At 37.3% G+C, this 27,949-nt stretch overlaps 1 protein-coding gene across 4 annotated transcripts in view; it reads right to left on the reverse strand.

Moving 5' to 3' along the window:
* The window catches only part of DGKH (diacylglycerol kinase eta), a 74,775-nt gene that overhangs the window by 37,003 nt on the left and 9,823 nt on the right, over nt 1-27,949 (reverse strand). For 2 of the 4 annotated variants that reach the window (XM_035900861.1, XM_009645221.2), the window contains exons 3-11: nt 18,539-18,643; nt 18,079-18,211; nt 10,882-10,988; nt 9,650-9,775; nt 8,324-8,426; nt 6,457-6,619; nt 3,906-4,014; nt 3,418-3,557; nt 1,747-1,831 (exon numbers count right to left, since the gene is read on the reverse strand). In XM_035900861.1, coding sequence (XP_035756754.1) covers nt 1,747-1,831; nt 3,418-3,557; nt 3,906-4,014; nt 6,457-6,619; nt 8,324-8,426; nt 9,650-9,775; nt 10,882-10,988; nt 18,079-18,211; nt 18,539-18,592 — 1,020 coding nt within the window. In that variant the 5' untranslated portion in view covers nt 18,593-18,643. Of the gene's footprint in view, nt 1-1,746; nt 1,832-3,417; nt 3,558-3,905; nt 4,015-6,456; nt 6,620-8,323; nt 8,427-9,649; nt 9,776-10,881; nt 10,989-18,078; nt 18,212-18,538; nt 18,644-27,949 lie in introns of those variants that run through there. The other 2 variants (XM_035900853.1, XM_009645229.2) reach the window with 2 other exon arrangements.

The following is a 27,949-nucleotide window of genomic DNA, read 5'->3' on the forward strand; positions in this document are numbered from 1 at the left end:
AACCATTTAGGGCTTAGGCTTTACAAGAATGTTTGGGAGAATGAATGTGTGCACTGTCCGTCTCTTCTTGCACAGAAGAATTATAAATCCTGAAATACTCAGGCAAAGATTTGGAATGGGTCAGATTCACATCTTCACGCACTATAACCTGTCTCAAAATAGGCATGGGTCCAGACCTCAGTTTTAGAAGAAAATTCTAACCAAATTCCAAATGTAATGCTAAAAATAAATGCAGTTCTGAAATTTTTGGATGGCTTCCTTTAAGAATCTCTTAAAATCTCCTAGGGTGTTTTTGCCCTTGGTATGAAACAGGTAGATATACCACTTTTCTCTTTTTAAAACCCAGCCTTAGTTGTAGAACTTTTCAAAGGAAAAAACAATATGTAAACATCTGATCTGTAAGAACTAAATACTGTTGTTCAAACATCAGAATAAGACTTCTTGAACCAAACCGAGAGAAATGTCTCCTGAAACTGGAGGAAAGAAAAAAAATGATAATTGGATATGTATTTTTATTTACTTTTCGAACTGTGTTTTAAGGCTAAGGTTAATCATTCTTTTCCTGAAATATTGTAACTCAATAAACCATGCAAAACACATTGAAATAGTGATTCAACAGCATACTCCAAAGAAAATGGTTTTCTCCAAGTCAGAGTAATGGCAGGTAGCTATAGCCTACAGAACTGATTTTCTGAAAAAGAGGTTTTGTATGAGCAGTTCCTTCCATTTACAGGAGGGGATAAACACAATCTCAAACCCAGAAATAACTAGAACAAAATGTGTATTTTTTCCTTTACAAGATAAAGATCCACTTGAAAATTTTAACTGTCTTGAAAAATTAGAGAAGGTAAAGCCTTGGTCTGCATTGGTGACACTGGAAACAGAGCTGTGTGCCAAGCAACCCCATTAAAATCCCAGCCAGTGGAGCCCCAGCCTTTTTGCATCTCTGTATCTAGCAAGTTCCTTGCCAATCAAAAGACTCTGAATTATTAAATTATTCAAGAACCTGCTGATTAATTATTGCTTCTCGAGTACTTCTGAGTTATAGTTGATATGCATTAACTTTCTTAGGAATATATTATTTTCTCATTTTTAGTCAGACTTTTCATGCCAATTAATTTGATTAAAGCATCTCCCTCGCCCTCAAAATCAAAATCTCATCAAATAGTACAAGCACAAATCTAGTCTGAAAGACAGACTAAGCGTTTCTTTGAGGTCACTTATGATTTCGAGCTCTCTGAAAAAACAAAGAGAAAGTTGGGTGGTATCACCTGATCTAACACTTTCACAAGCTGCAAAAAGCTTCTTTCTTTCAGAGTACAAACCTTGCCTTCAAATATGGGGTTTTTTCAATGCTTATTCCAAACTTGATAGTATGTTCTTATATAAAAATAATATTATTACATAAGAATAAAATATATTATACTCGTACATGCAAAATAATATATATTATATGTAATATGTAAGCTAATATATGAGAGATATATATAAAAAATATCTTTTTTTCAGGAAGAATTTTTTCTGACTGCTCTGCTGAAGACTCCTTGCCTTCCTTTATTTTCAGTGAATAATACAGAACTGGAAACCCTAATTGTTTGAGATACAGACCGCGAACAGACATTAACTCAGTTCAGTTAGCAGATGATAAAATATGTTCCCATTTTTCACACAAGTGCTTCAGTTATAAATATTGTCATTCCAGAAGCTCAAAGTAAAGTATATGAAGCAACAAAAGTAAAAGTTCACCTGGCATTCCTCTGACTCTTCTGCAGTCACTGGAAGAATAGAAGGCTTTGCTGGTAATTTCAGTTCATATGACATTATACTCCACCTAAAAGAAACAGAACAGCTTTTAAGTTTCCAGATTATTAGTATTATCTTTTCTCTAACATATCAACAAAAAGAAAATTCAGTGTCACACTGATTGATAAAAAATAACCAAACAAAGCATTTAATTTTTAATTGTGTGCTAACTGAATATGGGTGAAATAATTGAGACTAAAGATAATAATTGGGTTTATTGCTTAGATTTTTTTGTTAGTGATTTGATGATAAGCCTTCTTTGTGAGCAAATCATAGGACATTCAATGCCAACAACAAAGATTTTCTAGGAAAACATTCACAGAATAAAAGAATTTGTGCAAACTAATTGCAGACGTCAAAGAAAAATATATGTGTTCCTAGAGAAAAAGCTCTAAGGTAACATTAGCTTTTCATCTCAGCTAGGGGAGGGAGGCATGAGAAAAAAGCAAATGGTGAAGCACCTTCATTGACATATATATATATTTTCCCCAGTAAATGACAGTACTCTACAGCATAGATAGTATGAAACATCCTTCAAAGCCTGCTGAAAAGAACAAGTAATCACTGCAGATGGCCTTGGGAGCAGGTCTACAGAAATTAAGAGCAAAAAATGGCACTGAGCTGTTTTCAGTACAGAAAAAGACAAACATGATTTAATCTATGAATCTTTCAGAATTCCCAGGCCAACAATTGTTTGTAGGGATCAGTAACAAGCATTTCTCTATATGCTTTGCTGTAAAATGATCAAGTAGTCTGCAGAAAAGCTTAAAAAAAAAAGGGCTTGTTTCTCTATTTCATTACAAAAAACTAAAATAAAATCCTTTTTAATCACATTCAAGTGTTTGTAACTAGAACAAGAACAGAAACACACATGAGAGAAAGGAATAGAGTAAGAAATACTCCTCTCAAAAACAGTGTTACACCTTAACTGGAATGAAACGACCACCACCTCCTCTGTCTTTTTTTACATTGGGATTGCTCCTTTGCTTTATGGATGGAAACCACACAAAACAAGGAGTGGGAAGATCTCTTGATTTTGACTAAGAAAATGCTTCCAACAAAAATATTAGTGGTGGATCAAGCCAAAGATCCACTTAGCCCAGCATCTTGTCCACAGCTGATGCCTCAGGAAATGATACAAAGGGTGAAAGCACACAATGAAAGTTCACCCCACATCCAAGGACAGAGAGCTCAGGTGATTCCTAAATAAAGATGCTACCTTTAATGGTATTTCATAGTGTGCATGGAGTCTGTAAAATTGCTCTAAATGGTTTTGAATCTATACAATTGCTTAATGCTTACAACTTCTTGTAAGAGGGAGTTATGCAGCTTCATCAGTTATGCAATAAACTGTCTCCTTTGTTCACCTTTGGACAACGCGCTTCTTAGATTTATCAACCGCCCTCCCCTCTGACTCGTCAGTTTAACAGGGATGTTGAAGAGCTGTCCCCATTATTATCTTGGCTTCCCTTGTAATTATCATCTGCACTCTGAAAACCAAAACCACTGAACTCTCTAGAGTGAAGTCTCTAGAATGGGTTTAGGCCACCAGAAACCCAGGCAAATACAACTTGAATCTCATGGTAAAATATGTATATGCACATTTAGCTTTACCTGTCTAACATTTTTGTGCTGGCTCGTTCTAGTTTCTCCAAAATCTGAGGAAGTTGTGTATCATCATCACAGGATCCTCCCCAACCAAGGACACGAGCAAGGTCATTTCCAGTACCAAGGGGTAACACTCCTAACTGACACTGAAACACAACACAGGAGCAAATCTACTTGTGAAGACTAGAATGAAAAAGTACAAACTGTTACAAATGCTGGTTATTTCAAGCAACAAACATTAATTATACAGCTGATGTCTAAAGCTTGTAAATCAAAGTGTGTAATCCCAATGCAATTTGTCCAGTTTACGTCAGTGAAAATTTTCATTTAAAAGTAATTATTGAGTTTGGCCCATATCCGCATATATGACAAAGAACCAAGTCAAAGAAAAGTAAGGGTACAAAATTAAGTCTAGTAAGTACAGTCAAGGAAAAGTAAGGGTACAAAATTAAGTCTAGTAAGTATAGTGAAGGAAAGTAAGCATACACACTTGCCTGTTTGTGCAAGCTGAGCTTATCAATTTCTGACAAGACCCAACCCACGCTTCCATCGCCGCCACACACAAGAATCCTGAAGTTGTCAAACTTCTGAAATAACCGCAAACTGCAGAGAAAACACAAGCCTGTTAGGGTCAGTTACGTCCATTAGCAAGAGAGCAGTTATATTCATTAGCAAACGTTACATGAAAGTACAGTGCATGGCGCCTTTATGGTGGTTCTTTTTATTGTTCTGGAGTATGTGGATACAACCAATTACTTAATAAACCTATCTGCATCCCATCTATTGCTGTGCATTCCACTGATACTGACATTTCTGATAAATAACATGCCAAGTTTTAGTTAAAAGAAATTCCCTTGATATTGTTTTCAGGATTTTATTAATACTAATTTATTAATTTTATTAATATTTAAAAATATTTCTAAGCTATGAAATTATGACTTTTCTATGATTCCCACTTCAGCCAGAAGGACAAGGCACCATGGGGAATTGTTTTATGAGAGGAGGTTAAGACACAACAACAGGATGTGCTCCACAATACGGGTGGGCTTTTGCCAACGCGTGACTAACCAAATGCAAGGACAGTTGGAGGCAATTATTACACGTAAGGTGATCACAACAATATAAGACAAATAATACTAATATTTCATATTAAATCCTTAAAGCTGTATCCTGCTTTCGCTTCCTACAGCTCTTCCTCCAGTTCTCTGACTTTTAACACCTACAGGATACAACACTTGGGCAGTACAGAGGAGGAGGACAAGAGAGACAGAGCAAGCAGAGAGGTGAGACACAGAGGAAAAGGGAATGAGATGCGAAGAAACAGCCAAGAGGTAAAAACAACAGGGATTTGAACTTAAAAAAACAACAACTGGAAAGTAGAAACTCTTAAAATAATAAAAATAAAGATGTTTATTTTTAATGCATGTTATTTTCCAGAATATGTATAATCTCAGAACTATTTCTAAAAAGCAGCACATTAAGATCACAAATTTTTGAAGCATTTATATTTTTTTCTAAAGAAACAATGTCACCTATACATGGTAAATAATGTCACTTGTATATGATAGGTAGATACCCATTCAGAACAAAAGTTGCAGATATTTAAGGAAAAAAAAGTTGATACCAGAACAATTTCTCCTACCCTAAGAGAGAAACCCCCCTAGAAATACACTCAAAGAATGCAACCCTGCTTTTTAGAACAACTGAAAAAAGAAGACATCAGCACAACCTGATAGAATAACTGCTAAGGACCTCTCTTTGGAAACTGGGAAAAATATTTAAAAGCAACCAACCTGACCTATGATTACTGTGCAAAACCAAAGCGAGCCTCCTGAACCACGCTGATGGTAGGCACAACTAGATGAAGCAAGAGAACTTGCAAACAGACAGACAGATTTTTTCCGACCATACTCTCTCAAAAATTGTCTCTCTAATTGAGATGAACCTTCTTTACTTTTATCCTTCATTATAATTATACGTACAAAATGTTATCCAAAAGGGACTTTGATTAAATTCAGATTTAAATCAGGGTTACAATGAAAAGAATATTACAACTTCAAGAGTTAATATAAAATGTCTATAGCACAGTACTAACTATATAAATCCACATCTGTATTCCATTATATTTGTATTATTTGTCCACTGTTTGAACTGAATTTTTCTGCATTTGTTTCATCTACATTTTTATCATGCAAGCATAATTTTGGATCTTTAAGAGTACAAAAATTAGTATTTCTAGTTGCTGTAACTGATATTAATAGGCCATTTAGCCACAATGCTACATCTGAGTGGAATTAAGTCAGGCAACAGAAAAATGTGCATGAATTTAATCTTTACTGAATGTGCAAAGCTGCTGGGTTGTGGCCACCACCATGCAAATTTCATCCCTATCTCTCCAACAACCAGCCCTGCAATTTTGTAGAATGCCTGATGGTTTTAATTGTGTTCTTGCCCCAAATTTTGTGAGATGCTCATTTTCTTGACCATTTGCATGTGTTGCCTAAACAATATTTGAATGTAGTTTTCAGATGACAAAAGTTTTAGTGTGCAGGTCCATCACCCACTGCAGACTCTCCTGCTGACATTTGTATTCAGAATTCAAAAATATACAGAGTACATTTAGACAATAGTTTTATTCCCAAGCTATTCACAACAAAGTCACAGCAATATCTGAATTATGCATATGGAATGAAAGAGAAGCACCTGGGCAACTGTGCATAAAGGCCCTGATTCAGGAAAGCATCTAAACTTTTGTAATGGTTTTGAACCTTACCGGTTAACAGAAGTCAAAGCTAGCCAAAAAGCCACAAAACACTTGGGCTGATAGGTTTTGAATTTTCAAGTGAGTTTTTCTAAAAGAAAATATCCTACAATCCCTTCACCCACCGGAATTCATCCTGACATTCTGTTATCTCTTAGATTTTAATTAGGAAATCACAGTAGATACTGGTGATAGAATTATAACAATGAGGGGACAACACAACACTATACTTTGCACTGAATTCTCTTGCGGAAAGGATTGCTCAATATTTCCAAGGTCATTACCCTAAGTGAGGTCCTCCATTCATTAAATCGAACACCTGAGCTGGATTTAACGACTGTTTGAATCGACGAAGAAACTTTACTCCCTGATTGTCTCCACTCTTTGAGTTAACAAAAACTAAAAGAGGACTGGCACAGGATGGCGGGCATGTGGCTTTCCAGAAACCTGTGAACATAGTTAGAAAGAATGAAATAAATAAGGCTTTCTAATATGAACAACACAAAAAGAAATCATGGGAAAGAGGAAGAAAGGGATGAAGGACAAAAGGAGTACATTTTTTCATGCATAATGTAAATGCTAACTGAATATTAGCCCTGCAAGGAAGACATAATTGCTCAAGATTTACCAGTTCATTTTTTTCTTTCCAGCATTTTCAGTGCCAAGATTCAGTAAAATCCTGAAGACAATAGCTTTGTTGGTTTTCCACAGTGAAAACATTTATTAACCTTTTAGAATACTTCTCAAATCTCATCTTCACAGATTAGCACATAATTAAACATATATTTCAGTTAAAAGTGTTTGGTTTTTAATCTGATTTTTCTTTACCCTTACTGGGTTGAACTGGATCATCCACGTCTATATGAGCTTTCTAAGAGTACTCACAGATTTTAAAATTATAGTCCTCCGTTGCTCCCAGGTGAGACTTTGCATGAGAATTTTTTCTCAAACTGAAGTTATACTATTAATTATAACAGAATCACTGAACAACAGACCTTCAGCTGTGATCCAAAGCTTATTAAAGTCAATACAGGTCTTAACTAATTACAGCAGGCTTTCTATAAGGTCCTTAGTAAGTAGTACTAATGGACACTGTTGTCACTAACATGACCAGTCCATGGAATTAGTGGTTTCTCAGCAACACTTCAAAATCAGACATCACAGGTATAGGCTTTGACATTTGTTTCAGGCAATATCAAAATTGCTATGTTGTTTTCAATTACTTGAAAAATTACTAAAGTTGTGAATAAAAAATTGGCATTAAAGGATGCTAATTTAATTCCACGTTATCATAACGTATAATTTAAAATAAGGTTTGGTTAATTTATTTAAATGCCAAGAAAAATAATTTCACATAAGGAACAATCTTCCTAGCATGAATAATAAATAGCAGCATGATTCTCTGGTCTAAGACACCACATAGCAAATAAATAGAGTGAATACATAAAGCATAAGCAATCACTTCTACTAACGTCATACAATAAAATTCCTTAAATTGTGTTAAAGTTGTTGGTCTACATTTGCCATCAACACAAACTATAAAATTAAAGCAGTTAGATTTCATGATGCTCCTTGTTAAATATACTCTTGCCTTTAAGTGTAGTCTCCCACTGTTCACATGTCTCTACCCTGAGCCACCAAAGAGCCCCTTTGGGTTTTGAACATTTGCTGGGTTTTTATCTATGTGTTGCATGACACTTACACTGCTTATATTTAAAAGAAATTTTGAGAAGCTATGGAAGAAATTCCTCTCTTTAGCCTGATAAAGTAGTTGCTGGATCTAAGCCATTCAGCTAGCTTACCTCTGCATAAAGCAAACTTATCCAAAATTGGAGAACTCACAGAATGATACATGCCAGGCAGGCATCAGCCCACCTCATCTAAGGACTCTGGTCATTGACTTGAAAAGTTTCACAGTGTGATGAATAAAACAGGAGAAAGTTTCTAGAGGGGGAACTTTCAAAAACATTTTTAAAATCATGTCAGTTAAATAATCCTCTAAAAAGCTGCTTGGAAAATTACACTTTTCTCTAAATCTGAAGACTGCATTCACCTGCTCAGTGGAAGGATTTTATCCTTGTTTAGTTATACAGATCTCACTAGGCACTGCAAGTCCAGAGGTATCACTGAACACACTACAATTCTACGTACCATCAGAGTCTATACTGTTTAGTGCTGTTGGAGGTATGATCGATACCTTACATTGGCCAAGTGGACATTTACGAGGATACAGATCTTTACAGGCAGTGTGAACCTACAAAAGAAACAAAAAATTATTTCCCTAAAGTGGAATTTTGTGGTTAAAGTATAACTGATACAGTACCTGTGTAACAAAAATGGATTCAGAAATAACATTTAGGTGTAGAGGGAAGAGGAATGAGACTGGAAAAAAAAAAAAAAAAAAAAAAAAAAAAAAAAAAAAAAAAAAAAAGAGTGTTCAACCACAAAAGCTTGTTACTCATTCCACAAAACATAAGTTTGGAGTACTTCATCTTCAGCTACCCCTAAAGCAGATATGAATTGTCCCTTCAAGGGAATCGCTTACCTCTACCCAGAAGTAAGGGAGGACCAGGCTCCCAGCAGCCAGCATCTGAGCTGGGGGAAGCAGGCAGACTGCACACGCACAAAGCAAGAGCTCTCTACATGCCTGGCCCACCTGGCTGTTCTGGAAGACGTATCTGCACTAAAGCTAGCACACCTACCAAGCCAGACTAACCAGCCAAAGGTGGGTCCCATAAGCTGTGCGTTGTAGAGGTCTCTTCCGTAGCTATTGGAAGAACAGGCACAGGCAGAGAACGCTGCACTTCACCTAAATTTCGAATCACCTCTGGAGATGCCAATCATTTCCCACTGCCTACACACACAGCCTCGGACATCTATATGCCAAAAGCTCCAACAATAAATAAACTGTTGACTTTCTGCTTCTATACTTTGCATATGAAACCCATTTTTTTAGACAAGTTAAAAAAATTAAGAGAAAACTATATTTTGGGGAAACACCAATAGCATATTATAGAATTTCAATCAGCAACACAAAGTGTCCTGAAGAAAAGAACTTCAAGATTTTGCAGTAATAAAAATATTGCTACCTTAATATTAATAAATATTAACATTACTAATATTACTAAAACATTATTACAGCAATATCTACCATAAAAGAGATAAGAAAGTAATATGATTATCAGGCATAGGGAACAGGCATCTGAACCTCCAGTTATCAGTTAGGCAAAGGCAAATAAAACACATTGGATGACAACACCTATTAAAGAAAAGCTGCATCTGTGGGCGTATTAAAAATTAACTGAAGCAAGTAGGAAAGTCACAAGAAATTATGAACATTAGAGAGACCTGAGTTTGCACAAGCTGCCTGCTCCTACTTAATCCAAAAGCACCGTTATGAAATGACAAAATAAAAATAATGGCAAGCAATAAAGCTGGCAAAATCCTAGATGCTTGGACGTGGTTCACTGCACCTACCATAGCTTTACACCAAAGGCACTTCCAATCTTGCAGGCGTAAAACACTGCCACAAGTCTTGTCGCAGACTGCGCATTTGGCACTGACGGGCAGGTTACCCTCTAACCACTGGTGAGGCATAGCTATCTGTGAAGAAGTAGTCATAAAAGTTAAATACTCAGAAATAGAAATTAGAGGCTTTTGCCTCTCAAATATAGGTGGATTTAAACCATTTCCCACCGCTCTCCCCTTTCATTAAAGAAGCAGGTATGGCTGACCAGGGTAAGTGACAGTGATGCTCGTAAGGCAACAGCTATGAATGTGGACTGCAGCGGCGTTTCACATGCTAGGCAGAAAATGTGACAGCTGACAAAGGGAGACACATCTCATTCCACTCTTCTAACCACAAAACAACCAGGCAGTTAAATCTAGAGACTCCGTAATACAAGTAGGTACCCGTTCACTTAATGTTGACTACATGAGACAAACCAGTTAAAATAACTAAAATTCAGAAGAATATGCAGGACAGCTCAATACGCTTGTGGCTTTACGTACGTCCTCACCATGGCCGGTAAGTCACAGCTCTATAAAGCAGTCCTTAAATGCAGTGCAAAGCTTTACTTGGTGCACTCTTTGTCCCATAAATACCACAGGTAACTCAGGACACTCACAGGTGTGCGAATTAGTACTAACCTTCTAGGAAGAAGTTTCACACTAGTGGCACATACATAGTTGTGTTTGTAAAAATAACCCATCTATCACAATAAACCTCTGAAAAGCTTTTGTCATTGCTCCTGCTAATTTTAAAATTCTTGCTTTCATCAGTAAAAAACCCCACACACGTCAGTGAATTCCAAACAGGTCTCCTAGGGAACAGCTATTGGGTAAGGAGGACACAAAATAGATTGCCAAAGCAGCATGGCAACAGTATAAAATACCACCTTTGCTTAAGAGCAGTAAGAACTTCTGAGAACAATTCTCCAGCTTCAGAGTTTCTCTGCAGGTGGCCTTTAAAATCTTGTAACACAGCTGCAGTCTAGTGCCCACAGATACTAAACTTGTCTTGTGAAATAGGAATATAACTTTTGTTCTAAATACAACCTTAATCTTTGAAAAGTGTTCAGGTGTATAGCCACCTACCATTAACTTCAAAGGGTCACATGGCAACATTTCTATGCTTAGCCTTTTTTTTTTTTTTTTTCTATAAAGAAGAAACAGGTTTGGAAAATACTGTAAATATGAATAGTACTTACACCATCTTCATCTTCAATGATGTCTTTTCCAATTGAGGCTAGTGTAGTCCATTTGCAGTTATTTGTTGCTCGGACAGCACATCTTTTATGTGCTTTAAACTTACACACTGGAAGGCACACATAAACATGTATTTTATGTTATTTGCTGTATTTCAGTGATACATATCTTTAAAAAAAATTAAACATGGATATTCCATAAAACAGCCAAGTACATGTCACACATAACCCAACTAAAAGAAAATTCAGTTCATAATCACTCCAACTTTAACTCTCTAACCTGGGTTTAACTGATTAGCTGTAGCCCATGTTAAGTGTGTCCTCAAATCCACATTGTTCTCCATTTTTTCAGGTGCAATGCAAGGTACTAAGGTACAAATATTTCTTTCACTGTGTTTTTGCCTTTCCTATTCCTCCAGTGACACAACTCAGATACCTGGATTAAATTCACGAGAGGTGATGGGAGAGTGTTTCACAGAAGTATTTTGCTTCAGGAGCTCTGTTTCTTTGCTTGAAAGGATCCCTTCTGGGTACCATACTATGGCTGTTTTCCCAGAAGCTAAGAAAGTGAAGGGTTAGGTGGTGACATATTTATTCAGGATACTGGTGGTTACAGTATTTTCCAAGAGGTTGCATTAAGTGAGGAAGAGCCTGAATTCTTACTGGATTATTTATTAAAAATCTACTAACTGGAATACTCAGCACAAGTGTGTAGTACAGGCAGCCATTTTGACAATCTAATAACTATTTGTATTTTGTTCAACTCCATTAATATGACTAGTTAATGATATCATATTAGACCAAACAGACCGACGCACCCAACTGTGGGTACTTCTGTTACTGGAAGTGCATGACATCATTCTATTTAGAGTGCATTATACAAATTATTTTGGCAAAGACCATTAAAGGTTTATGAGAACTAGCCAACAAACCAGAAGCAGTAGTCTCTTTTCAAACAAATATTTGACAGGAAACTATCAAAAGCTTTGGCCCATCACTTGTCCACCATTAAAAAACATTAAGCCACAGTACAAAAGGTCTTGTGAATCATAAATTTCTCATTTTAATTCCACTGATCCTCTGCCAGATCAATTTAAAAAGTGAATTGAGACTATGTAAGCAACATCTGAGTTTGAGAGCAATCCTCACTGTTCTGGGAGATGCGTGAAAGTATGCACTTAGCTTCAAGAAAGAGAACGAAACAGAAAAAGGAGTTTTGTTGCTTTTACAGTAACTCCCCCGGTCATTTAGAAAGGCAGCTTTCATAGACCCAAAGTGTGCAAATATCCCGTATTCCTCAACTAACAGGGCAGGCTCGCGTTTTCAAAACAGCTCAGCATCACATCATGTGTTTGCCAACCTAAGCTGGTTCCAAACGTCTAAAGAAGTCAGCTCTCACCCAAGCACAGAAATAAAGGATGCATTTTCAAGTGATAGGCCTTGAGCAGTTTTGCCACTTGAATGTTTTGGAGAAGACATGCTGCTAAATTCAGCTTCCTACTCATAAATTATATCCATTTGTCTTTGCCCCAAAGATCAAAATACAACAAATCAGGGATGAGGGGCAATAGGAACTTCCAAATCATGAAGCCATAACAAAGTAAGGGAATTTTCAAATCCTAGTGAGCTACAATTAAACCAGATCTCAGGGCCCTGCATGCAACGTCTGCTTTCTCAACAAGGCAAGGACAAATTCAAACCCAGGAGCTGAAGAGCTGCAGTAAGCCACACCATGGATGGCAAGTGACAGCTAATGTCTGCTTTGTGGGTGCAGTATATAACGTACCAAATCTCAGCTCAGACTTTCTGTAGGTCACTCCCCTGCAACCCCAATGTCATGAAAAACAATTCATGTTACTCTGAGCATTAAACATTACCAGAAACAATGATCTTAAGACACAGATGTAACTTTTGAGCAAAATACGTAGCAGTACAGAAGACACAGGGATAGAAAGGAAAATTTTAAATCAAATCTCAACCTTAGTTACCCGTACCCCCTAATTTCTTTTGGCTCAGATGACAGTGCATCCCATTCATGAATCAGTCTGATATCTGAAATCTTTTAGAAACATGCAGACATACTTCTAGTGATCAATTGTCATTACTGCACCAATGAAAGAAGATGAGAAAAGGAAAAATTTAGCCAAACCAAATCTAGAATATTCATAAAGTATTATTTTAAATCTTAATTTCCTGCATAAATGTTTCTAGCTGGAACATGATGCATGGCTCTCAGAAAACCAACGAAGAGACCTACTTAATTAGCAAACAGTTGTCACAGTGGTACCAACATTTGCTGTTAGACACAGTGATTAAACCTAGAGCTATCACTATCTATAATGAAGAAAAGTCAACATTACTGAATGTTATCATAGCATCTTTTGCAATGAAAATATACGCCTTTGTTATAGAACGCTTCTGTCTCAAAGGCCTTTCATTCTAACCACCCATCAATTAATTCAGCTACATTGGCAGGACACTCAATTTTTTCCCCCCAAACTTACCACTCTACCACCTATTTTATGATGCGTTTTCTCTTCTGTTTTCTTCAAAGATGAACTAGTTCATACTGTTCTTTCTGACTTCAAAGGCCAAAACCAAAGTTTTGAAACTGATCTGAAGATCCCTGAGCTGATATCTACAGTTTAAGTTGTCAAGATGGAAGGATTTGTCTTCAGGTATTCCAAGAAACCTGTTGTTTTGTTTCCTAGAATTCTACCACGTGACGTATGCACAAGCCACAGAGAAAAACTGAGTGACTCATGTGAAAACAGCAACTTAACTTCACTCCAATTTGAAGCTTGTGTCTATGTTATACAGGAGAAATTCAGCGGTTTCTTGGTAGCTTGTACTATTTTCACCCAAATAATTAACTCTCTAAGTTAATTTAATACTATAAACAGAGTGCTAAAAGGATACTTGTATTACAAAGTACTACAAAGCTAAGGTACTCATGCAACTTAACTTTGCAATATAGCTTTGCAATATAGCTTCCATATGCAGGTGTAAAGTCTTCAGTTATACGATCATAAACTTTTTGAGAATAGGACCCTCATTCACTGCATGCAATGGATGGTTCTTGATAAGTATGCAGCTGTGCTATACTCTGGTTCATAATAATTTTCAACAGGTATTTGCCTTATTTACCAAAAGCTAATGAAATACTGCTTTTTAGACACCAATATTCATTTCTTCCTGGCCTTTTAAAAATATTATTATTATTATTATTATTACACTCAGTATTATTACAATTAAGACCCCTTTTTTCAATACTGTATATCTTCAAAGCATCAGTGATTTCAGAACAGCTTCAACTGATTTTTGCAGTTATAGAAAACTCGGTATTTCTGTGATACAGGTCCCAGATTATAAACAATACACAATTACTGATTTGATCAAAAATCTTATTCAAGTGATCCCCAGGATTAAAGAGGGGCACAGTGTGATACAAAGTCACAGAACACAGTTTTCTATTATTCCTTAATTCTTTAACAGTGAACATCCTTTCTCTTCCTGACTGCTTCATTCACTATTCACTCTCCAGCCTGTGCAGAAAATGTGGCAAAAATCCTGGAGACAATGACTACCTAAGTAGTCCATGTACAATACTCTGTGCAGTAGGTAAGAAGAACAGGGGTTTGCAGGCAAAAAACCCCAATCATAATCAAAAAAGGCCAAGTGCACAAAGTGCATTTACAGAGGCAATATAATCCCAGTATTTTCTTGTTGCTTGACTTCATGATCATAAAGTGTTCTTTCAATATTGTTTATTTGTGCAATTCATCACAGGAGAAAGCATCTCATTTAAACTGCAATCTCTAGCTTATTAGGTATATTTGATATTCAACAAACAAAATTCGGTCATGATAATGAAAACATTACATAAAGAAATATATCCTTGAGAATGATCATAAAGGCAGTGTTCCACTGGCAATGACTTGGATAGAAATGTGGTATTAAAACAGAGTAATTGAGACTAGAGAGCTTTGAAAGAGTTTCAGTAGATAATGATCTGTAGTTCTTTAGGCTTCTTTGTCTAAATATTCCGTGTATCCCTATGTTTACCTTACAACTTCTTAGGCTTAGACTCCTGAGCATACAGCAAGCTAAACTCTGAATAAGAGAACATAAAGAAAAAAAGCCTTACTTGGTTCAGCTAGTTTGGAGTAAATTCCAAAGCAAGGCAAAAAAAATTATAATTTCTCTGTCCTCGTAAAGACCGTAGATGAATGTTGTGGGAGTTAGTCCTTTAGAGCTAGCTAGAGCAACATAGCACACAGACAACATTTGAAAAGTACATTATCAAGACACAAAAGAAGGAACTAGTGGAAGGAATAGCACTGCATCTCAAAGGAGTGTATGATTAATTTTTTTAAAAGTCAATTGTTTTTTGAGCAGTAGAAACAATGAAGGCTGGTTTGATACGAATTTACATCTTCATTTTGATACACGTATTGATTCTTTGACTTCTAAAGAGATGCAAGTTCACACTACAGACTTTTCCCTAGCAAAGTTATTGATATACCCTCTTCTCCTACACTGGCTTCCACAAAACTTACAGGAGTATCTTCAGGATGGCCTGCAATTAATTTGGTCAAGCTTTGCCAGAGGCTACTGGGAGGGAAGATGTCCTGAAAAAAGAATGCACCCATCTTATCTCCGAAAGAAATGAGGCTTGTTGTATGGTCAGGCTGAAAAAAACAGTTGTGTAGTGCTGCTGGAGACCAGGAGGTCTAAGAGAATAAAATATTACAGGACTGATCTTCTGAAGTATCATAAGCTGCAAAATATCAGCAATGGGATTTATTTTTATTTTTACCTACAGTTAACAGTAAAGAATCAGACCACAGAGAGTACAAAGACTCTAAGCTACTTTCAAGATAACTTGGTGTGCCAGTAACCCAAACCACTGAGAGGAGGAAGAGCTCCAATATCTCTTGAGAAGAAGGCTCTCATGCTTCTCAATACAAGACATAATAGAGTAGCCTGGGATCAATGACTACACAAATAATTGAATTTAGTATAGATACAAATGGATTCCTAGTGTAAAGCAGTGCTGGAGGTTTCAGATGCCAGGCATGAATATTTAAACAGGTTTTTTAAAGACGTAATGAGAAAAAGGAGCACAGAACATGTCTGGGGAATCTTAAGACTCCATACTTCCTACATCGTCTCCTCAAACAGTGTATATTGCCAACATGGGGTAAGTCAAAAAAGATAGACGGTGAAATGCATTAGAAGTGCACGTGGCAGAAGCAAGTAAATATAAACTCAGTCCCATAAGCATTTCAAAGAAAGTAGTATCAAACCAAAATACACTTCTTAGGTGAAGAAATTAAGGATGGTTAACATGGGGTTTACAGGTATACAGAATCGGGGACAAAGTATGAGTATTCCAGTAAAAGAGCCAACTGTCAAATGCTTTAAATTAGATGCATAATTAAAGTTCTCCTTTTATTTTAAAAAAAGACTTGTAAAAAAAATAAAGAAAATAGATATAAACTAGCAGCTAAGAAGTAAGAGGAGGTAAACTTATTAATAGATAAAAGAATATCATAGTGTCTACATATAAACTAATCCAGGTCATAAACATTTATGAAACTGTGGACAAGTGAAAGCAAATCCAAACTACCTCCACGAGCCGTTCATAAAAACTGCTGAAAGATCAACTGGCATCAGAAATGTGGATAAATGTAGCATTAGTTTGTATAAGTTATGCAAAAAGATGACAACATCCAAATCTGGAAATTAAGGAAACCTCCTTAATGTAAAGTTAATGCCAACACCTTGGAAATTAAAACCATACTTAGAAGCAAAATAAGACACTGAAAAAATAGAAACTACAAACATTAACATTGATAATGTTGCAAGAATAACTCTTGCTAAACAGCCTTTTAAAATAGCTGTAATATTAACTTATGAAAGCATAAATTCTTTATGAAAGGAAAGAAGTCTTTCCTTTCCTTTGCCTGAGCAAATATAACTGTATTTGTACACACAGGCAATACAACTGCATTTTAGTTAAGCACATGATACTTCCATCTGCCAATATCAGACATTGAAAATACCATAATTGCCTTAAAACTGTCCAAACGACTTATACACAGTGGAAAACATACACCAGAAAAGCTGGAAGTAACTATGCTACCTCTAATTTCTATGAAACGGGTTCATCCCGTTCCTTGGCAACTGCACCATTAGCTACATTAAAAGCATGGACAATTCAGGACAGTGGGTTAATGTTTCCTTTGTAAGATTTCCTTAATACACATTATTATGCTCAGACCTCAAGTATAATAACAGCATCAATAACAGAAATGCATTTGCAGTTGGGTAACATGCATCCAAAAAATCAAGTTTTGAATGGTGTAACTGTAACTCTTTCCTGGACAGTTAGCTATTTTGGTAAATAAATATTTCTACATTTCATATATAATGTAAGGTCACACAGATGCTTTATTTTCTGCTGGATTCTAAAAACACAAGCACTTTTTCACAGAACTTGCAGCAGAAAATAAATATGCTGTTTCAGGCTTATTATAAATATTTGTTTGCAAAATATAATTTCTCCAGAGAAGCTTAATGCTGAAGTCTTAGCGACACCTCCTTTTTCTTTGTGCTGGATTTCATCTGTTGAACCATCAAAACGCAAAGGCATCTACATTTCTACCCCCTCACTGCAAGAGAGAATTTTTAAAGCAATAAATCTGTCCTCATGTGTCCTGCCTGTACTGCAGCAGCAACAGAGCAAACACGAATTGGAGGGGAAGAGGTCATAGCACTGAACAAAGTGTTAAGAATTTTTATAGATTTAGGGCAGAAACTACCACTATGATTTTCCTCCTGAGGAATGCTGATTCTGCAAACCAGTAAGACTATTCTGTTTCACATTTTTGATGGGCAAATCAAATAAATCCTATCTTTTCTTGCAAACCATCCACCCAGCATATTTCAAACTGGTCACTGCAGCAGAAGGAACCACTTTATTGAGGTGAGTTAGAAAAAGGCACCTGGAGCACAAAGGTGAGCCAGATCCTTAGCAGTCCCTCTGCCCAGAAGAAAGTCACCCTGGTGAATAGATTTCTCCCTTCAGGGTTTTTTCTTGCTCATTATTTTCAGAATCATTACTCGTCTTAAACTTTCAGCCATCTGTCTACATACACAGCATTATAAAGAGGGGGAAGAAAGTGTTTCTTTTACCTTCACAAGACAGGCCGTGAGAAGTGACTCCAGAGAGGCTCTCTCTACACACATTACAGAAGGTAGGTCGGGCATGGGAGCAGGCGTACCAGTTATGCATCCCTGAGAAATGTTCCACATTAAACTGTGCGGTCTAGTAAAGGAGAAGTTAAGACAAATTTGCAAGTACAGAACACAGCTACGGTGACTGAAATTACCTACGGTTCCATATTACAGGGGATGATAATGCAATGTTCAGCAGAAGTATTTTCCAAAGGGTATTTGGCCTGCTCTCCCTCCAAACTTCTAAACAAAAGTGTGATAATAAGCTCTCGTTTCGCTAGCAAAGGTCTTAACGTGAAGCTTCACTCTGACATTAGACACACTTTTCACACTAAGGAGGGTGAACACTCCAGTCCTGTGTCCTGTAGCTTGATCTGTTGAGCTAGAACAGGTTGCACCAAGAGGGATGTCAACTTACCTCATAGTGTTCTCTGGACTGAACAGACTTCAGAGAGCTTATCCAGTCCTCCATTTCTTTTCTGTTCTCAGCACACAATATTAGCCTCCTAAATGGAGTGATTATCTGAAAAAGATAATGCATTCTGATTAGTCCAGATAGTAAAAATCGTGATGGACTATAATATTTAATGTACTCTTTCCTGCCAGATGATGCAAAAGGAAGACACGCCCTAGATCACAAGATATTAAATGCTTAAAAATATTTTCTTTAATACACTACCAACAACAAAGGAGTTTGCTTTTCCTTTTTTCAGTTCCCAATCATGCTTCGGTAGAGGTCTTTACAATCTATATGGATCATTCCTCCTTCTCAGCTCTTTGCCTATGCTCTGTGATTTAAATACTCAAATGGCTGGCACTGAAACTGGTAAAACAACCATTCTGGAAATTACTAATTGACTAAGATTGCAATCTTATTTCATAGCAGCATTATAGCAACAGCAAGGTCCATTCGAACTGCTAGAGACAAAAACATATCGAAATCAAAAGCCTGGAAGTCTTAAACAAAATCAAAAGCTTTCATCATATTTCTCTATCTTGTATATTGATATTGAATTTACACAAATATATACATTCATAAAATTAAAATAGAACTTTCTATATAAAACTCAGTATAAACCCACATAAAAATCTTTAAAAAAAGACACAAAGAACAAAAGCAAACAGCTGAAATCATATCCTACTAGGATGGTTGAATGAATTCCTGGAACAAGTTGATGCTGGGGAGTTTTCAGTGGTATGGAGTTGGACTCTAGAAATCTGAAAATGCTGTATCTAGGAGGTTCAGAGTATAAGCTGTTTTCCCCTCTCTCTCACCAGTAGAAAAATAATTAAAATAACAGGAAGGCACCAGAAACTATCAGCTAACTCCCACTGAAATTATTTTGAGCACTGCACTAAAATAGACGAAGCAGTCACTTACATAGCAAAGAATTTAAAACAAAATAAGTACATGAAATTAAAGGGAAGTTATTTGGTTTGTTGTAGGAAGCCTGAAAAATAAAATTAAATCCTTTATCAGTCTTATGCATAAATCTATTGCATAGTATGTGCCACCCACACTTGCAAATTACTTAAGTAAAACAAAGGACCGTGAAAAATGATAGCTCTGAATATTGTTTTAAATGCTACAGGCTAGATATTGTAACATTTGCACAATATTAGTAAACACTTATCTACAGCTGCATTTACTTACCCAATCTCTGCCGCAAATAGTCTCTAGCCTTGATATGTCCTATCCACTTCTTCATTAAGCTGAGCTGCACTTTAACATATCTCAGAGGCAACGTAACCAAAGTGCAGCAAGCTGCAAGTCACATGGAGAGGAGGCAAAAACCCTGTGGGCTTTCTTTTTCTTTTTTTTTTTTTTTTTTTTGATGTACTCACTTCACATGGAATTGAATAGTTTCTCTGTTTTCTATTTCCTTCAATCTTGCTTAAGCTTTTTAATAAGGTTTATTAGTAGCTCTCCATGGCTCTTCCTAAAGAACAGTTAATGCAAAGAGCAATGCTTCTCTCATTAGTTTGGAGCCAAACAGACGCTTTATTACTTCAAAATGTTTTTCTAGGCCAGGTCATCAAATAAAGCCCAGAAAAGCCATTAAATCATAATATAACCCTGGCTCCAACAACAATCAGCATTCTGCTGGAATTTCCAGGTTTCAGTGGACTCAGAAATCTTATTTGGGCAAATACACCCACAAGATTATCTCCTATTATATATAATACGGATTAAGTAAGGACAAGTCCACCCATAACTCTGCACTTTGCATCCATCCTTCTCGCATGCTCATTACTGACGCTAACCTGTAACCAGATGTTGTGAAATGCCATTAAGCAACAACAGCTGCGTTCATTGCTGAAGACTCCTGACAATCTTGGTCTTTTCAAGTAATATTTATTTATATTCCTCATGTCTTTAATACTGCTGATCACAGAAATCCCCTGTGTGTCCCCCCACTCTCCCCTCCCAAAATCAAGGCCTTAGTCCAGTTGTTCACACATAGTTATCTAGTGCCAATGGAGATGCTCTTTGGTATCCAAAGCATCAGCACAGGGCAGGTAAATATGACAGAAGACCATAGCACCCAGAACAGCAGCTATGAATAAGCCAAGTGGGACACCAAAGCCCCTCTCAAAAGGTACTACACCCCCATGTACTGGCAACCAAATCACATCACCAAGCTTTGCTAACTAATGCATGTAAACATACCAGAAATTCCTATATCCCAACTTCTTATTAAATTCAGAGCATAATAAACTTCATAAAGTTCAGAGCATTTTAACAGTTAAATTATACAGATGATCACATGAATGTAGAATCAATTATGATTAGTGTTATAAAAATAAAGTGGAAAGTTGGAAGACACGTATTTATAAATATAGCATCTATAACATGATTAAACTACATATTCTCTTTGGTTTACATATTTGTAACAGCAACTTCAAGAAGGTATATGGTAGCATGAAGAAAGACAAAATGCATTATATGCAAAAAATATCAACAATGCTTGGAATTTTTCTTAAAAAAAAAGAGAAACTAAGCAGTCTGTTTAGGTTCTCATCTACTTCAGTCTACAAAATCATGAAGAAGATCTACTCTTCTTATTTGTTAGATATTTCACGTAACATATGAACTCAGGAAAACCAAAGAAATTATTTGCAAACAACAAGTGTTTTTTTCCTAAATGTAACACATTATTTAGACTTGAAAAGTATTCCCAAAGGATGACGAAGAGACCAGAAATGTAAATGTCTAAAAAGGTATTTGACAAATTCATCACAAATAGATGCGTCATATATTATAAACCACAATGTCCAAAACCTTCAACTTAGCAAGCCCTCAAAATCCAACAACGAGCGAACACTGGGAAGTTATGCAAGAGGAAGAATCTCTGCTCCTTATACTCCTTTCTTGAGTACCTGCTACTGTTATTATACTACTTTGATTCAGTACAGTTTTATGAGCTTTATGCTAACTCAGTATCGCTGTTCTTGCTTGTCCTAAACTGAGAATCACTTCCTATACCTTCTTATTTGCATTTACACAGAAGTCATGCTTTCTTATGGATGCTTACAGAAAGTTATGATTAACTAACTGAAGTGGGATGTTTAGAGTGCATTTACTAAAGACAGTTGAACCTGTATATAATCAAAATTTACATGGATTTAATTGTCCTTAAAACTATTTTCCAGCCATGTAAATTTGGATTTTACTAGTAATCTTATCTCATTGCATGTAGTCATATTCAAAGTCCTGTATCTTTTCTTCTACCGACCAAAGTCAGTATCTTTTCTTCTATTACATATCACCTTTTTTTTAAAATTAATGCTTGCTGCCCCAAATATTATTATTTGTATATCACTCTGAATATGTTAAACTCTCAACAGACAAGAAGAAATTGTATAACACCATGACAAAGGAAGTGTCACGGGAACCACTGGAAGACCATTCTGATAACGTAAGAGTAAGAAAACTCTTAAATCTTGGAGGACCTCAGGTGCTAATGGTTCACAAGCTGACAAAGCAGGAGGCGCATCAAGAAGGATGAAGACAGATGAAAGGCCTTAAAAATAAATAAATCAAGCAGATTTAATTTAGAAGATTAAGTTACTTTGAAAATTTTCACCATTGTCAAATAGCCAAGAAGGAGTCATTGCTGATTTTGGAAGAGAGAGTTATCAAAGCCAGATACTGCAGTACATTGGAAAGTAATGAAATTGAGGTAGTGGGAATAAAAAATTCTTTTAATGCAGTAGGCGTAGGGAGAGAGTGAGCATATACAGTCTTAAAACTTGAAGGCAAACAACACAAGTCCTAAAACATCATACGGAATAAAGAATGTCTGGATAGGAAGAAAAATGGCCCATTACTGTGATAATGTTCCTTTCTGATCAGAAAAATAGGGGGATTTTTGAGTGGGGAGTGAAGAAGAGAACAAGAGGACATTCTTTAGTCTGCCACCGCATAGGTCTTGCCATAAATTGGGATTTTCACACATGCTGACACTAGGATAATTTGGCTTCTAAAAATATACGTATACTCATATATATGTACATACACATCTGGAAATTATTTCGATGAAAATTACACAATCAAGCTTTGGGCCACTACCGCAACTTTTGTTTCAGACAGCACCTATTAGGAACAAGCTTAACATCTTGAAAAGAAATAGAATTGGCATTAAATTCAGTGTAAATTTGAAAGCACCTTTCACTTTCAAAGGGGCTAACTTTACTGATAACATTCTGTATGCCTTCAACCCAATGGGTTTAGATTTAGGATCTGTAAAATAAAATCATAGAGTTCAATTAAAGCCTAGCATATTTTATCATATCAGCAATATATAAGAAAATACAGTTCCCAAAGCTTGGCGGCTACATTTCTGGTTTCCTCTACTGATTCAAAGAAAAATGCAGAGGCTACATTTGCTAATCAAGAAAATAATGGTCTACATCTCAGCAGCAACACAGCAGCTATTGTAAAGCACCCCACTTCCTGCAACATGATATTTGCATTAAGGCACCTTCTGCTGCTCTAAACTATTATCAGGCATTACACTAATAGCACTTTGTGTGGCTGTTCTTGAATTGACTTAGTAATGTGGAAATATCACTTAGAATCCGAAACAGGCGGGGAAATGGTTTTCCTTTTCTTTGAACAGATATTTTTAAAATAATCTTTCTGGAACTAATGAAGAAAGGGTGATATAAGGAGAGAGACCACCCCCACCTCTCCTCTTCAGGACCGCACCTGATGCCTGGGGCATGAATGCAACAGATTTAATGCTTTGTAATTTCTCTGTGCTTCTAGACATTGGCGAGTGAATTGTGGCAAATACCGAGATAACACGTTGTTATGCCTCCCTTGCTTTCTGTCTGCCCCTTCATTTCCCTGTCCGCATGCAGGTGGGTCCATATGAATGTGATGGATGAATGCACCTCCATCACAGTGGTGGGAGTAGACTGATGCTGATGGGGTCATTGATGCTCCCATACCTACCAGAACTTGTCTGCAAAAATCACAGTGCTAACAGTTGGGCAGCTTTCTACAGTACTTTAATTCCTTGGATTCAGGATACTAAATAAATTATAACAGTACTGTCACTGTCAAAGGTGTAGTTAATGCTTTATGGTGAAACGTCACTATTATTTTTCAAAGTGAGCCAAGCCAGGCAAAAGTATAAATTACAGAGGGAGCAGAGGATTTAAAAGCAAGGCGAGTAATAAATGGCTATTATATTTGCCTGAGTACAATACAGAATTTATAATCAGAACAATTAGCTCTGTCTCCTCCACTAAAATGTTGCTTCCCTCTTTTTGCTGGCCTTCTCCTATTTCACTGTTGCCAAGCTCACAAGTAATGAAGTAATGTGTGGTTTTGGCCCCCACGATAAAAACTCTTAGGAGGGGGAAGAAAAGAGTTAGTCCCACACAGCATCTCCTGCACCAGTACACCAGGACAAGTGGGCTTAACTAAAAAGCAGGACAAAAGCGGTTACATTACACGAACAGGTATAAGGTCTACCCTGGCTTCACTCTGCAGTAGAATCCAGCCCAGGTAATTTAGGTGGCCTTGCCTTATACCACGTCTAGCAAAAATGAAGGAGCATCCCCCAGAATACATCCAGGCACATGAAGGACAAGAAAGTGATTGGCAGTAGTTAGCATGGATTCACCAAGGCAAAGTAATGCTTAACCAACCTGATAACGTATGATGAAATGACTGACTTGGTGGATGAAGAGACAAAGGTGGATCTCATCCACCTTGCCTTCAGTAAGGCTTTCAGCACTATCCCTTAAGATCCTCATAGAGAAGCTGATGAAGCATGGGCTGAATGAGCAGACTGTGAGGTAGACTGAAAACTGGCTGAACAGCCGGGCCAAGCAGTTGGTCATCAGTGGCACAAAGTCTAGTTAGAGGCAAGTAACTAGCAGTGTACACCAAAGGTCAATATTGGGTCCAGTCCTGTATAACATCTTCATTAATGATGATAGGGTAGAGCGCACCCTCAGCAAGTTCGCTGATCACACAGAACTGGGAGGAGTGGCTGATACACCAGAGGACTGTGATGCCATCCAGAGGGACCTCGACAGGCTGAAGAAATGGGCTGATAGGAACCTCCTAAAGTTCAACAAGAAGTCCAAAGTCCTGCACCTGGAGAGGAACAACCCCAGGCATCAGTGAATGCTGGGGGCCACCATGCTGGAGAGCAGCTTGGCAAAAAAGGACCTAGGGGTCTTGTTGGACAACAAATTGAACATGAGCCAGCAATGTGCCCTTGCGGCAAAGAAAGCAAATGGTATCCTGGGCTGCATTAGGAGTTTTGCCAGCAGATCAAGGGAGGTGATCCTGCTCATCTATTCAGCACTGGTGAGGCCACACCTGGAGCACTGGATCCAGTTCTGGGCTCCTCAGTACAAGAGAGGCATGGACATACTGGACACAGTCTGGGGAAAGGCCACAAGGGTAATGAAGGGACTGGAGCATCTGACATATGAGGAGAGGCTGAGAGAGCTGGAACTGTTTAGCCTGGAGAAGAGAAGGCTCAGGGGCATATTATTTATGACTGTAAATACCTGAAGGGAGGGTGCACAGAGTACAGAGCCAGGCTCTTTCCAGTGGTGCCCAGTGACAAGCTAAGAGGTGACAGGCACAAACTGAAACACAGGAGGCTCTGTGTGAACATCAGGAAACACTTTTTTACTGCACTGGCACAGGTTGCTCAAGGCAGTTGTGGAGTCTCCATCCTTGGAGATATTGAAAAGCTGTCTGGACATGGTCCTGGGCAGCCTGCTCTAGGTGGCCCTGCTTCAGCAGTGGTGTTGGACCAGACGACCTTCAGAGGTCCCTTCCAACCCTGAAATCACTCTGTCACTCTATGAAAACAGAATCCAGGTAAATCAAGTAACCCAGTTAGGGAATGTCCAGCCTCGAACTGTAAAACAAATGGAAAAAGTATCCAGCAAAGGTCACTTCGTCAGAAATCTACAGTTCCCCAAATTTGACCTCATGTATCCAACATCAAGCAACTGCTAGCAGAAAAATATTATTCCTTCAGAAGTACAACTTTATAATGAGACAGTTACAAGAAGCAGGGTAGGAAAGTTTCATGAATTTGGACTGAAGAATTAGGAGTTTATCTTAAATCACTATTTAAATTTAACAAAACAAAAAACCCCATTCTTGTAAATGTAAACTAGAAGCTGATACATATAGTTCAAGGCCTGCATGTTTCCTTAAAGTCCTTACATAAAGATTTGTTAAGCATGTTACTTCTCACTGCTGTGCCCTGAGCTCCAGCTTCACCAGCTCATTACTCATCTATCAGATGGGATGGCTTCTGTGCTTAAAGGAAAGCATTTAGTTATATATTTAATGGCATTAGGTGAAATTTTATATAAAATAAAGCAGCAAGTGACTATGTTTTTTGCCTGTAATAACAGATGCCTGTTCAAACATGATCCAGCTGCTTGAAGCCAGGGATCCTTGTTCACTAGAAGCAGGAAATGTATTCAAAGTTTACACCAATGGCTTTGTTTATAAAATTATTTAGTATATAGGAACTGCACTGAGGAATACTTTTTAAAGTTTCTCCAGGTATTTTAACCACTTTTAAAGCAAGAAGAGAAAAAAACATCAGAGAACAGGTAAGTGTAAAACTGCGGAAAGAACGAAATCTGGCAATCCTCAGTGCTTGTCCTCCAGCCACCCCAACTGCTTCACCAGTGCTATACTGTGAGTTCAGACAAGGAAATAAAAGACATTTTTAATGCATTTACTTCTATGCAAGTCTTCTTATTGTGTTTCACAAATTAAAGAAACTCTTAGAAAACTAAGGGAAGAAAAAGAGACATTTTCTGTAAGCTGTTTTCAAAAAATTTCTGCTTAAGCTCGAAATCTGTGGAAAACAAGCTCCAGGCAAATGTAACTAGTACGAAAATGTACAATATAGCCCACAATGGGAAAGGGAGACAGTGCATCAACTCACAGATAAGGAGCTTAAAACTTGAAAGACACACCCAAAGCTACTCAAGAGCTCTCAGCTTCATTACGGTTTTTTTTGTCACTGTCAGAGGGTGGGGGAAAATGAGCAAATGCTAAATGGAAGAAAAAACCCTAAGTGCATCACAAGTGCACACTAATTGCTTTTGTATATTTTTTTTTCCTCAGCATATTAATTTGCTATTTCAGTTTTTGTTTTGTTTCGAAGCTGCCTGAACACAGGAAAAAAAAAAAAACCTGAGTGGAAAATTGAACAAAATGGAATACAAAGCACTTCCCCTCTCTTTCTGTGGTTTGGGCATTGCTCAGGCTGGGAGCATCAAAAAGCCTTCATCATTTAGAGGCTAATCAGCATCTGTATGAAACAGCAGATAGTTCACAACTAGGGAAAAACTAAATCCATCCCAAGAGGTAGCTACCTGTGCAAAGCTGAGTCACGCTGATGAGGCCAGCACAGCAACTTGAGCTGTTTCCAGCCATTTCTACCTCCTGGAGATAACAAGAGGCCGCGAGATCTTAATGAGTGTCACTCCAGGACCTCTGTCAATCCTGTGCTAGACTGCAAACAGGGCACAGGGAACATCTGGGTATGCCATTCCCCCATCTTGAAATGGTGCCACGCACTGACTCTTCTGGTAACACCAAGGGCAAAATTTAAAATGCAATATTGCTGGGAGCAGGAGTCAGCTCAGAGAGGAAGGCACTTTAAAGCAAAGACATCTACAAATGTGTTTGAACACCCACCATCATCAGTATATACTATTAGCAGGAAATTTCAAAGTGTACCCAGGAAATTATTGTACATGCGAAGGATAAATCTGACATAAAGTATGCTGAGACGAATCTTAAGGATAGCACCACACACAGTACATAGCACTTCACTGATCTTTCTTTTGTCTTCCTTCACAAAAATGATTTCAAAATAGTAACATAAGCTCATTATCAATACCTGGATCACTATTATCATTACTATAATTAAAATTAGTGTGTAGTTAAGATACACCTATGGCAGAGGTTCATGCAGGCTAAAGAGTGTTCACACTGCGTTCAGTTAAGTAAATTTAATGGGTAAGCTATTTGAAATTTGGTTTATGTAAATTCATCAGAAAACAGAAACATGTTTCCAAACACAAATCCATTCCTTTCCTGTCCCTGTGGTTTATTAAAGGGAGAAGTCAAGCAAGAGTGTCCCTTCAAGGGAACATCAACAGAGAATATATGTAGAAATTTACTCAAAATATGTTTTTCACAAAGAAAAAAAATGCAGATAGCTGCATTCCAGAGTATTCCTACAGAGCAAACCAGAAAGTTTAATCATCCAGGGTAAGAACAAGGCAGTGAAAAAAGTTTGCTTAGCAATCGCTG

This window comes from Egretta garzetta, unplaced genomic scaffold, assembly GCF_000687185.1.
Source record: "Egretta garzetta isolate BGI_Z169 unplaced genomic scaffold, ASM68718v1 scaffold351, whole genome shotgun sequence".
NCBI lineage: Eukaryota > Metazoa > Chordata > Aves > Pelecaniformes > Ardeidae > Egretta > Egretta garzetta.